Source organism: Thamnophis sirtalis, unplaced genomic scaffold (genome assembly GCF_051295495.1).
Source record: "Thamnophis sirtalis isolate CommonGarterSnake01/CBP01778 unplaced genomic scaffold, rThaSir2_p1.2 scaffold_6, whole genome shotgun sequence".
Classification (NCBI taxonomy): domain Eukaryota; kingdom Metazoa; phylum Chordata; class Lepidosauria; order Squamata; family Natricidae; genus Thamnophis; species Thamnophis sirtalis.
In genome coordinates, this window is record NW_028261386.1 from 83210348 (window position 1) to 83223886 (window position 13539).

The 13539-nt window shown below is 43.6% G+C and overlaps 1 protein-coding gene across 4 annotated transcripts in view; it reads right to left on the reverse strand.

Moving 5' to 3' along the window:
- The window catches only part of SASH1 (SAM and SH3 domain containing 1), a 209807-nt gene that overhangs the window by 142693 nt on the left and 53575 nt on the right, over nucleotides 1-13539 (reverse strand). For all 4 annotated transcript variants that reach the window (XM_087718312.1, XM_087718314.1, XM_087718313.1 and 1 more), the window contains exon 2: nucleotides 5712-5840. In XM_087718312.1, coding sequence (XP_087574438.1) covers nucleotides 5712-5840 — 129 coding nt within the window. The remainder of the gene's footprint in view (nucleotides 1-5711; nucleotides 5841-13539) is intronic.

Here is a 13539-nt window from a genome sequence, read left to right on the forward strand (position 1 = left end):
GAAAGCGACTGGAGATCTGCAAACCACGGCCTCCGGGGCCAGTGAGGCGCCAACAGAACCCCTTCCGCCCCCTCATAAGGATTTTCCATATGACCCTGGGGATCAAGGGTAAGGGCGGAAAGGCACACTGATGACCCCTGGGCCAGGGGCTTCACAGAACGGCCACCCATTCTGCCCCCCCGTGTCTGGTACCTGGAGAAGAACCTCAGGAGCTGAGCATTGAGGGGCGTGGTGAATAAGTTGACCTCCGGGCGTCCGAAGCACTCCGCCAGCTCCTTGAAGATTGCTGGCTGCAGCTTCCGCTCCAAATCGTCCACCTCGATCTAGCTGAGCCAGTCGGCTCTGATGTTCCCCACCCCTGCTATATGTTCTGCCCTCAGTGAATGCTGTCCAAATTCATAGGCTATCTGAGGTGCTTCTGCGATCTCTCATAGTTGGACATCCCATTCTGAATTTGTGGTGGGTTCTGGAATGGGGACTGGCCTGTCTGACCCTTTTTCCCCGGCCATAAGGGTGCTATGATTCTATGGCTAGGATTAGCGCAGAGATATTCTGAATGTAAACACAGACAGAGTTTAATGAGCAGCCACTAGAGTGCGTGTAAAGATGAAGTGAGGGAAGCTAAGGCTCACAATAAAGAAAGGCCTGTTGCAAAGGCAAAATAACAACAACAACAACAACAACAACAAAATAAAATAAAATACAAAAGGGGGCATCTTCCCGCCTGTTAAAACCAAGAAAGATTAAGGAAACAATTGGTCCCTTGCTGGGAGAAAGTGGCCAGAAGGTGACAAGCAGCAGGGGTAAAGCAGAACTATTTAACTCATGCTTGGCATCTATCTTTACCCGAAGGGATAAACAGTCCAACCTATCAAGAACAGCACCCCAAAAATCAGATTAGGATCCCAAGATGAGATAGGGAAGAAATGGTAGGTGAGCACCTGTCTACCTTAGCCAAAGTCCAATTCCCAGGACCGGATGGGTTACACCCCAGGGATCTGAAGGAACTGGCAGACGAGATCTCCAAACAACTGAACTATATCTATCAGAGATCCTGGAGTACCAGAGAACTACTATAGGATTACTGATGTGATTCCCCTCTTCAGAAAGGGAGAAAAACAGATCAAGGGCCCAAAGCCAACATGGGTTTGTCAAAAACAGATCATGCCAAACTAGCCATATTGCCTTCTTAGATACAGTGACAACACTAGTGGACCATAGGAATGCCATTGATATAGTTAACTTGGACTTCTGATAAGGTAGACCATAACCTACTACTAGATAAAGTAGAAGAATGTGGGTTCTGACATTGTCACACCAGATGGCTTGTAACTGGCTGACCAACCACACACACCTGTACTCCTCGATGGAACTGCCTCTTCATGGAGGGAAGAATGCAGTGGAGTACCCCAAGGCTCTGTGTTGGGCCCAGTACTCTTCAACATCTTCATCAGTGATTTGAATGAAGGTGTTAGGTGTGTAAGCTAACAGTTGGGTTAGCAATATATATGCCATGATAGTAGTACTGTTTCTTTAAGTACTGCTGTTATCTCAAGCGGTCATGAGAAGGAGCCAGAATGACTGTTAGCTCTCTGTTTGTTAAATGCTGATCGGTGGGGGGACTCATCAGATTTGCAGATGATCCCAAGCTGGCAGGAATAGCCAACACTCCAGAATACAGGCTAAAGATACAGAAGGATCTTGATACACTTGAACATTGGGCACTGCCTAAGAAAATGAGATTCAATGAAGAAAGGTTCTACCTTTAGGCAACGAAAATAAAGTGCACAGGTACAGAATACCTTGTTCCACAGTAGTAACTGTGAAGGGGATCTTGGAGTCCTAGTGGACAACCCTTTAATATGAGCCAGCAGTGTGCACCAGCTGCCAGGAAGACCAACACAGTTTTCGGCTGCATAAACAGAGGAATAGAATCAAGCTCCCGTGAAGTGTTAATTCCCCTTTATAAGGCCTTGGTAAGGCCACACTTGGAATTCTGCATTCAGTTTGGTCACCATGATGTAGAAAGGATGTGGAGACTCTAGGGAGAGTGCAGAGAAGAGCCAGAGGGGATCAGGGGACTGGAGGCTAAAGCCTATGAAGAATGGTTGCAGGAACTGGGTAGGTCTAGTTTACTGAAAGGAAGGACTAGGGGAGACGTGTTAGCAGTGTTCCAATATCTCTGGAGTTGCCACAGAGAAGAGAGAGTCAAACTATTCTCCAAGGCACTTGAGTGCAGAACAAGAAGCAATGGGTGGAAACTAATCAAGGAGAGAAGCAACTTAGAACTGAGGAGAAATTTCCTGACAGTTAGAACAATTAATCAGTGGAACAACCTGCCTCCAGACGTTGTGAATGCCCCAACTGTGTAAGTTTTTAAGAAGATGTTGGATAGCCATTTGTCTGAAATGGTATAGGATTTCCTGCCTAGGCAGGGGGTTGGGCTAGAAGACCTGCAAGGTCCCTTCCCACTCTGCTATTGTATTGCATAGTATTGTATTGCATTGTATTTTGCTCTTTGCCTAGTTACCCCCACCCTTGGAAGGCCTTCAGGGGTAATCTCTAACCTGATTGGAGGCTCTTCTGTCCCTCCATTGAGAGCTGCAGCCTTTAGCAGCCGGGCTGATTACTCCTCCCCCCTCTGCTTGTGTTTTTCCAGGCTGCAGGGGGCTGCCAGCTTGGGCCACGTGGGGCCTCTCCTCCCCCTTCTTCCCAAATGGCTCTGCGGGGCAAATACCATAGCCCCGCCCTCAAGAATTAGCCACAAAAAACACAGCTTTTGCTACTAAGAGCTGCTGGCCATTAACTGTGGTCTCCTTCTGAGGACCTTCTCACCCCCCTCTCTTTCTCCTACTTAAAGGAGAGTGTTATTAAGGGGGAAGCCTTCTCCTTTTACTTGGCAGTCAGAAAGGGACAGAAATGGGCTTGCATACATCGTTAGGCAAGATTGCTGTAACACCGGAGGACAAGCCGAAGGGGATCTTCCCCTGGGCGAAGTTCTCAGGTTGGGGGGGGGGTTCTTCCTGCAAGCCTTGTGGCAGCTGCCTCTGTGATTCATCTAGGAGGTAGGCTTGGGGGGGGATTGATCCACCGCCTGCCTCTTTAACCTCCTTGATAAACCTCCTTTTGGCCCTTTGCTGCCTCCCCTGCCCTTGGCTAATGCCTCTGTGATGGTTTCTCACCTTTTTAAAGGCTCCTCAGAGCCTCCGGTGGTGGTGTTGCTGGAGGGCTGAGAGCTGGGCTCCTGCAGGCCCCCTCTGAGCTGCTGGGGGGCGCCATCTTGGACCACGTGGTTTCAAGATGGCCCCCGGCTCCAAATTCAAAAGGCTCCTCTTTGCTGGAGCACATGGAAATGGCTTTTGCCTTTGCAGGCTTGCCATGCGGCTGCCGCTGCCGCTCTCGCCTCCCCCTGCCTCCCACAGCTCTTTCTGAACCTTTCCGACTCTCACCTTGTCCACTGGTGATAGCTGCCAGCGCAGGCTTTCCAGGGCGTTTTAACAACCCTCGTGGGTCAACCCCTGAGGGGAGCGGAGGAGTGCTTCTGCTCCTGAGAAGCCTCTGCGGCAAGGGCTGCCTCTAGGAAGCATGTGCCCCATCCTCCTGCTTGCCCGGCAAAGGTCCTCACTGAGTGACTCCGTTTCACTCAGTGGCCAGGGCAGCGTGCCGCCCCAGGAGGCTTGTGGCAGTCCAGTCCTTGCAGGAGGAGGCTGTGTGCGATGTAGGGAGGCAGGATTCACTGGGTCCAAGTTTATTTTCCTTAATCCTTTGTAAATTACTGGAAGTCCAGAGTGGTGCAACCTTTCCATTGAGTGGATGAGTCAAAATATGGGGAAGTCCTGCTGGCCAGGGGGCGTTGCCCAAAGAGCTTATCTGATTCATCCAATCATGAGAGGACAAGGTCAACCCATTCTGGATACTCCTCCCCGCTCACTATGGAGAATTAAGTTAGACTATGCACTTTATTTGAGAGAGCAATTGAAAACACAGAGGCACACACATACAATCTTGATCTACTATTTTACTGATTAGTGATGCTTCTTTGCTCTGCTCTTACAATCACCATTGAAATTGTACCACTCAACTTGTCTATGGATTAGAAATTAAACTTCAAAATTTATTATTTTTTCTACCACACCTTGACTAGAGAATGGACTTATCCCAAAAATCATTTTTCTATATTAGTGCTGAACATTCTGAAGTAGTCATTCTGGAGGCTAGGATAGAAAATATTCTGATGATGACTGCCCTGAGAGGGAAAAGTACTCTTCCCCATGGTTGAGAATGACAAGTCAGAAAGATCACTCAAAGAAACAACAACTTTTGAAAATGTAGGTGGGCAGCAGAGATATGTTTATAGCAGTGGTGAAATTCAATTTTTTTACTACCGGTTCTGTGGGCGTGGCTTGGTGGGTGTGGCAGGGGAAGGATACTGCAAAATCCCCATTCCCATCCCACTCTAGGGCCAGCCAGAGGTGGCATTTGCTGGGTCTCCAAACTACTCAAAATTTCCGCTACCAGTTCTCCGGAACCTGTCAGAATCTGCTGAATTTCACCCTGGTTTACAGATTGCAAATACTGACATAGTTCCCAATTATTTTTTCTGATAATACCTTGGTGGGCTGGATGTCCTATCTCAGGTGTTCAAACAGGATTGTATTGTGGTTCGTATTGGGATGTTTTTTGCCTTTGCTGGGGTGGGTGTGGCTTGTATCTGGCCCAATAGGCCTGTCCTATCTCCACTGTAGAAAAGGAGCCTTCATTTAATTTTAATCTTCTGAGCCAGGCCCTTTTTAAGTGGGACATATTCATAGCTATCCCTGAGGTAGAATTCTTACATAGAAAGACCTAGATTTATTGATAACTTTTCTCCAGCTAACTTACATCTCTAACTGAGATATAAGAAGGGCATGGAGGACTATATGGTAGCTTTATAGGAAGATGTTAATGTTGGGGGGGGGGCAGCTGAGATAGCAGCATTTCTAGTGTACTGACCTTCAATCCCCTGTAGATGGTTTCAAAGGATAGCTTGATACAAGTCTTGATTTGCCTGGATATCAGTGTGAGCTGCCAAAAGAAACTAGGAGACTGTCCAAGATTGTGAATGCCTCTGTTTAATTCCAGTAGTTTATTGTTCAGATTATATCAATCCTTTTCTAATACAGATTTGGGCCTGGGGCAGAATGGTGGCAGAATTAGTTCCTAGTCTGGATGAATGACTAAATTCACCTTAGCAATGAAGGTTGCGAGTAGCTGCACAGCGATATCTGGCTGGATGATGTAGAATTTCTTTTGGGCAAAGACTATGCCTATTTATGATAATATCTTGGCAAGCAGAAATGTTACCTTCTAACTCAGATGCTGTTTCCAGGGTGGCCTTGCAGGCCAGATCCAAGCACCCCATGGGCTGATTTGGCCCACGGGTCTTGAGTTTGACACCCCTGCTCTAACCGAATGTGTTCTATGCCTATGGATGATTGAGGATGACCTCTCTATTTTAGGGAGATTACTAGACACAGGAGAGACCTCTGCAACTGATGACTGGAACTCAGTAATTTCTGGTCTTGTCTTAGTCATGACTGGCTGGGTGACTTTGAGCCAGTTATTCTCTTTCAACCCAACCCACCTCATAGGGTTGTTGTTGTTGTGGGACATTCCTGAAAACCTAAAATGGTTCTTAGTTTGCAAATGAGTAGTCTTCCTCATCATCTTACCATATCAAGGTCTTGAGATACCCTTCGTTTACGCAGTTCTTCCATCCTTTCACATACATCGGTAAAACAGGTATTATAGTAATCTGCATACTGTTGAGCCAGATCATCAATGTTGCCCAGTGACCCATCCTGCAGAAAAATACAGAAGGAACAGAGTGTAAGGATTCAATAATTCTCAGCAAATTTAAAGACATTAACGTAGTTACAGAATGAAGACAGCACTTCAATATCTATAGTGCTCAAAAAGCAGCGAGGATACAAGAAATTCCTATAAATTTCAAAAGATATATTATCAAGATATTATTAGATAATGAGGCTGTGCAATGCTTTAGATTCAGCCTCCAAAAGCATTTTTGGAGCATACAGGAGCCATAAACACAGCACCTTAAAGCAGCTTGGTCTTCTCTCCCAGAACTGTTCAAGGAGCAACTTAATACAATCAAGGATGCTCTTGCCACTTTGTAATCTTTTTTTCTTCTCACTTGGGTTACACAATTCTAAACATTCCAAATAATGTCAATTTGAAAGACCAGTAGAATTTCTTTTGGGGTAAATCTCATGTATACAAAAAGCCCAAAGACATCACTCCTTATTGATGTACCAAATTTTATTTCTAATTAAACTAACATGATTCAGCCAAGTGAAAAATCTAAATTGGAATAAAATGCAATATATTAAATATTGTACTTTGTAAGCATACATAAGACTTAGTTTGTGGTTTAGGAACTGTCAACAGGATTCACAAAATAATATGTTTCTATCATTATTCATATTCCTAATTTGGAAATGGTTGCAAACGACTCTGCCTTGCAATTCCACTCATGTTATTTCACTGGGAAAGACATGTTCCAGAAATAATAGGTTATATTTCATTTGATCCAAGTAAGTTATTGTCTAATAAAAGAAACTTTAACATTAAGTTATCAGCTCCTACACACTTTTTCACAGCATGTTTTTTTCTGGCTTCAGAGAGGAAATAAATCATAAAGAAAAAAATAACATTTTAAGAGGGGGAGAATGGAACATTTATTAAAAGTAAACTATCTATAACATTTCAGGACAATACTTGTACAATATTTTTCATGAGCTTGGCTCATGCACTGGAATACTCCCTTTATATGGAGTATAATATATTATATTATATCAGAAATTTTGGTGAAATAATTACACATGCTCTAAATGATAAATTGGTATGAAATTCCTACAGAATTAGTCTGATGATGTGTAAATATCAGAAACATCCATCATGATTCATGTGAATGAAATGAATAACACAAGTTATAATAATCTAATAGTTACTATGCTAGATTTATTAGTTATTGCACATTAGTATGATGAATATGCTGCATTATTTTTAACTGATGTTAATAATAACATAGAACAACTATTCGTTAAATGCTTTGAATTAAATAAATGATGCAAGACTTATGTAAAAAAAGTATTCAGCTCAAAATATTGTAGTTTTAAGTTCATTTACATAACTTTTTTTTTTACTATGTCAGCATCCAAAGTCAGTCTGGCTTTTGAATCAGATAATGTTTTTAAAAAGTTTTGTCATTCTAGTATGGAGTAAATAAGGTTATTTATTATTATTATTTATAAAATTTATATGCCGCCCAATCCCGAAGGACTCCGGGCGGCTTACAAAAAAGAGGGGAAAAAAGACACATAACGAACACATAATGAGAAGAAAAAAACGGTTTAAAATTGCAACACCACATACATTCATTCTAATCGGGGCTGGACCTCAACAGTGAGGTCAACAGCCCCAGGCCTGCCAGAACAGCCATGTTTTTACAGCTTTCCTGAAGGCCATGAGAGTGGGTATGGTCCGGATCTCTGGGGGTAGCTGATTCCAAAGAGTCAGAGCAGCCACAGAGAAGGCTCTCCTCTGGGGGCCCGCCAGCCGACACTGTCTGGCTGACGGCATCTGAAGGAGGCCCAATCTGTGGGATCTTACTGGCCACTGGGAGATATGTGGCAGTAGGCAGTCTCGAAGGTACGTTGGCCCTAAGCCATGTAGGGCTTTAAAGGTAATAACCAACACCTTGAATTGCGTCCGGAGACCAATTGGTAGCTAGTGCAGCTCACGGAGGACAGGTGTAACGTGGGTGTACCTCGGTGCACCCAATATCGCTCACGCGGCCGCATTCTGGACTAACTGCAGTCTCTGAACGCTTTTCAAGGGTAGCCCCATGTAGAGCGTGTTGCAATAATCCAGACTTGAGGTGACAAGGGCGTGAGTAACCGTTTGAAGTGCCTCCCGATCCAAATAGGGCCGCAATTGGTGCACCAGACGAATCTGGGCAAAGGCCCCCCTGGTCACAGCTGACAAGTGGTGTTCCAGTGTCAGCTGTGAATCCAGGAGGACCCTCAAATTGCGGACCCTCTCTGAGGGGCGTAAATTTTCACCCCCCAGGGTTAAGGATGGACTGTCTAAGCTGTCCTTCGGGGGCAGCATCCAAAGCCACTCAGTCTTATCGGGATTGAGCACAAGTTTGTTCACCCCTATCCAGATCCTAACAGCCTCCAGGCATCGGCACATCACATCCGCTGCTACACTGAGCTGGCACGGGGCAGAAAGATACAGTTGAGTATCATCTGCGTATTGATGGTACTTTAACCCGTGCTGTTGCATGACCTCACCCAGCGGCTTCATGTAGATGTTAAATAGGAGGGGGGACAAGACCGAACCCTGTGGCACACCACATTTGAGGGGCCTAGGGGTCGACCTTTGCCTCCCCCGACCAACACCGACTGCGACCTGTTAGAGAGGTAAGAGGAGAACCACTGTAAAATGGTGCCTCTCACTCCCACCTCCCCTAGGTGTCGCAGAAGGATACCATGGTCGATGGTATCGAAGGCTGCTGAGAGGTCAAGAAGCACCAGGATAGAGGAATGTCCTCTATCCCTGGCCCGCCAGAGATCATCGGTCAGGACAACCAAAGCTGTTTCCAAAGGTTTTAACAGAATGAGAGCAGCAAGCAATACATACACCAAAAATAATATTGATATTGTAAGGTAGCTGGTTATTTTTGTGGGAGAAAGAGGTATGGGGTAAAGAAAGTAAAATTAGAGAGAAGGCTTTATGAAATAAGAAAGCTTTTTTTAAATAGAAGACAGGTCATTTATGTTGTTAAGATTTCCTCCTTGAAGTGTTCACTGAAATATGTTCATCCAAAGATTAACTCTCCTATTTTGTGAAAATAAGTCTGCCTCCATTATATGTTTTGGTTACAATCAGCCTGAAGTAATACTTATAAATCTAGTGTTATTGTTTTGCTGAGATATGGCAGCGTATAGGAAATTGGTGTGCTTTAGATGTGTTGAGATTTCAGACACAGAATTTACATTCAGAATGGTAACAAGATTCTTTCAACAGACTTGGAAGACACCTGGTTTTGGGTAATTGAGCTAAAATAAACAAGAGAAAAATACTACTCTTCCATGGATATAAATATCTCTGTTGATATCCCCCCAAGTGCATCTAATAAAATAAAATAAAATAAAAAACCTTAGGGGGTAAAACGCAAAAAACTTTCCAGAATTCAGAATTGGGGACAGAAGGGACTGTAATAAGGCCATCAAGTGCACTCATATCAGAGGTGATTTTCAGCGAACAGTAGCAGCTGCTGATGGAGGCTCTGCCCACCCACCCCGATGTAATGCATGACCTTCTGCCCATGCGTAGAAAGCAATGCATATGCGCAGAAGGTGGCGTGTGCGCTCACATTTGCAAACCGGTAGCAAAGATAAGTCAATCCCACTACTGAATCCTATGTGCAGAATGGAAATCCAAATTGTATTATTTCTGACAAATATCTGTCCGACTTTTGTTTGAAAACATTTAGTAAAGTGCAGTTTGCAACATTTAGGTTTAGGTTTATTCGATTTATATGCCGCCCTTCTCCCAAGGACTCAGGGCAGCATACAACGTTAAAAGAAACAAATAATACAAAAGTTATAAAGAAATTAAATAGGATATCCCAAACCCAATTAAAATTGACAATGACACATTTTTTTAAAAGAATTAAAATTAAAATTAACAGTAATCAATAATTTGATTTGTTTTGTTCAGGCCAGGCTGGCTTGCTGGAAAAGCCAACTTTTTAGGGTGCGTCGGAAGGACCGGAGGTCGGGGATTATACAAAGCTCCGGGGGCAGCTCATTCCAGAGGGAAGGCGCTCCCACAGAGAAGGCTCTCCCCCTGGGGGTCACTAGCTGACACTGTCTGGCCAATGGCACCCTGAGGAAGCCATCTCTGTGGGATCGCACTGGACGATGAGAGGCTACTGGTGGCAGTAGATGGTCTCGCAGTTACCCTGGGCCTAAGCCATGGAGCACTTTAAAGGTCATAATTAGTACCTTGAATCGCACCTGGAAGACAACCGCAAACCAGTGCAGGCCGCCTAAAAGGGATGTAACATGTTAGTACCTGGGTGCCCCCATGACAACCTGCACAGCCGCATTCTGAACCAGTTGAAGCTTCCGGGTGCTCTTCAAGGGCAGCCCCATGTAGAGAGCGTTACAATAGTCCAGGCGAGAAAGGACGAGGGCATGAGTTTTTTTTTTTTATTTCTATTCTTTTTATTATTTTTTCAGTTTTTTTTTTGTTTTTTTTTATAGTTCTTGGAGGTTTTTTTATTTAATGTATATTTTATTATGTTTTCATTCTATACAATCACATATTCACTGTGCTTGATCAGGGCATATAACATTGAATAATAAACACGGCCCTCACTTATATAGAAAATGCCCTCTACAATACAAACCTAGTATACCACCTTGGCCTGCCATACACCCTCTTTCAACCCCCTCCAACTTTCATTCTTCCTTCTCACACACCCCTCTACGCCTACTTCCCCTCCCCTTCTTTCTAACCCTATCACTCCCTCTCCATTCCCTCCCTCCCTTCTCCTCCTCCTCTCTCTCACCCTCTCCACCCTCCTTCTTCTTTCACTCGACTCTTTCCTTCGGTATCTATTACCTTCCAGTATATTCGGTTTGTACTATTTTCGCACTAACATTGAAAAGCCACAGTATACAAATACAATCATGGAATTTAACACATATTGTATTTCCCCCCTCCCCCCTCCCCCTAAATCCCCACCTCCCTTCCCTCCCCCCGACTTCCCAAAGACCATACGTGGTATAATTTTTGAACAATCACAGTCTGAAATATCTCTACATTGAACTCAGCTTCTTACTGTTACCCAAATTTTAAACAATTTAAATTATTACTGATACTAAGCATAAGCTATCTGGAGTTTTTTAGTCCCATATTTACTTTTTATGTAATCAATCCACTTTTTCCAGTCTCTTTTGTATCTCTCGTTTGAATGTTCTTTGAGATATGCTGAGATTTTGGCCATTTCGGCTAAGTTCATAACTTTCAAAGTCCATTCTTGAATTGTGGGTAAATCTTTCTTCTTCCAATACTGCGCCACCAAGAGTCTTGCTGCCGTTATTAAATACAGGATCAAATTAGTCTCTGCTACTGTAAAATCAATGCATATACCCAGTAAAAACAGCTGGGGGGTAAATTTTATCCTTCTTTTAAAGATGTTTTGCAGGATCCACCATATTTTTATCCAAAATGCCTTAACATTACGACATGTCCACCATATATGAAAATATGTAGCATCACAAGAACCACATCTCCAACATTTAGGTTGAACATTTGGATACATAGAGGCAAGCTTTTTAGGATCTAGGTGCCATCTATAAAACATCTTATAAAAATTTTCTCTCAAGTTTTGTGCTTGTGTAAATTTCACATTTCTTACCCAGATTCTTTCCCATGTTTCAAGCATTATTGGTTCCTCGACATTCTGAGCCCATTTTATCATACAATCCTTAATCAGTTCCGTTTCAGAATCCATCTGTACTAATACATTATATATCCTCTTTATATGCATTGAGCTTTGATCTCTTATTTGTTTAAACAAATTATCCTCAACTTTTACAAAGCCAGTTTTTTGATCTGTTTTCCACCTAGCTTGTAGTTGACCATACTGAAACCACGTTTGAACTACCTTCTCTTCTTTAAGTACCTCTAAAGATTTTAGTTCCATCACCCCTCTTTCTGAGATAAGAAGTTGTCTATAGGTGGTTCTATCGTGTTTTTGTTCTACATTCATATTTTCAATTGCATGTCTAGGAATTGCCCACATGGGCACTTTATCATTTAGTTTATGTTGATATTTTTTCCAAACCCGCAATAAAGCATTTCTTAAGATGTGATTTTTAAATTTCTTATCCGTTTTTTTGTTAAATAACAGGTAAGCATGCCAACCATATAACAAATCATATCCCTCGATATTCAAAATTCTGTCATTAGTTAGATGAATCCAATCACTAATTGTAGATAATGCCACTGCGTCATAGTATAATTTTAAGTTAGGTAATTTCAATCCTCCTCTTTCACGTGCATCTTGCATTATTTTCATCTTTACCCTCGGCTTCTTTCCTGCCCACACAAATTTGTTGATACCCTTCTGCCATTCTAAAAGATTCGCATCTCTTTTAAGTATTAAGGGCTTCCGGGGAGTGGCCTGTCGCCGGTCGGCAGCTTAACAGAGCTGCCCCCAGAATTCAGGATCGTTATCTACTCAATATCAAGAAGATAACTCTTTTTTCAGACAAGAAAAAAGCAGTGAGGAATCTCAGCTGGTAAGAATCTTCTTTGAAGTTCACAGTTTGTTTCTTTGTGAGCTGTGGACGGAGGGGGGGAATCAACCCATAGCTGAGTCATTCAACTCCGACCTGAACTTCGCAGCTGTTATTCACAGCACGAGACAGGATCCCCTCCCCCTCAGGACAATCTTTAGAAAAGAGACTATTAAAAATCAATACGAGCAAAGACCAACTTGTGAACTTTAAAACCTCTCTCTATCTGAAATTCCAGCTTCAATGTTATAAAAACCTCTTTTGCTTAATTGTCTTCAAAATGGCGTTTACAGCTTCTGCATCTGTTATCTCCGGCTTCCTGCTACAGAAGTAAAGAAATAATCTCTTATAATTTAATTAGAGCTACTCCCTTAAAGCTTTCAAGACTCTTTGTTGATTCAGACACATTCCAAACATTCTAAACGGACTTTCTCTTTTGAAATCCTCCGTAAAACCCCCTGGAAAAAAAAAAAGGACGAGGGCATGAGTGACTGTGCTCAGAGCATCCCGATCCAGAAAGGGGCGCATCTGACGTACCAGGCGAACCTGGTAAAAGGCCCCCCTGGTCATGGCCGTCAGGTGTTCTTCTAAACTAAGCCACGTATCCAGGAGGATGCCCAGATTGCGGGCCCTCTCTGAGGGGCCTAAAATTTCTCCCCCTATCATCAAAGATGAAACAAGATGCACAAATCAGGATGACGGAAACCACAGCCACTCTTGGAGGGATTGAGCTTCAGCCTGTTCCTCCCCATCCAGATCCACACAGCCTCCAGGCATCAGGACATCACGTCGAGGGCATCGTTTGGGTGGTTTGGGGTAGAGATGAAAAGTTGGGTATCATCAGCATATTGATGATACCGTACCCCAAAACCATGGATGATCTCACCCAGTGGTTTCATATATATGTTGAACAGGAGGGGTGAGAGACCAGACCCCTGGGGCACCCCACAAGTGACATGCCTCGGAGTCGATCTTTGCCCTCCAGTCAACACAAACTGCGACCGATCCAACACGTAGGAGGAGAACCATCGTAAAACAATGCCCCCCACTCCCAACCCCTCAAGTCATCGCAGTAGGATACCATGGTCGATGGTATCGAAAGCCGCTGAGAGGTCTAATAGGACCAAGACAGAGGAACAGCCCCTATCCCGGGCCCACC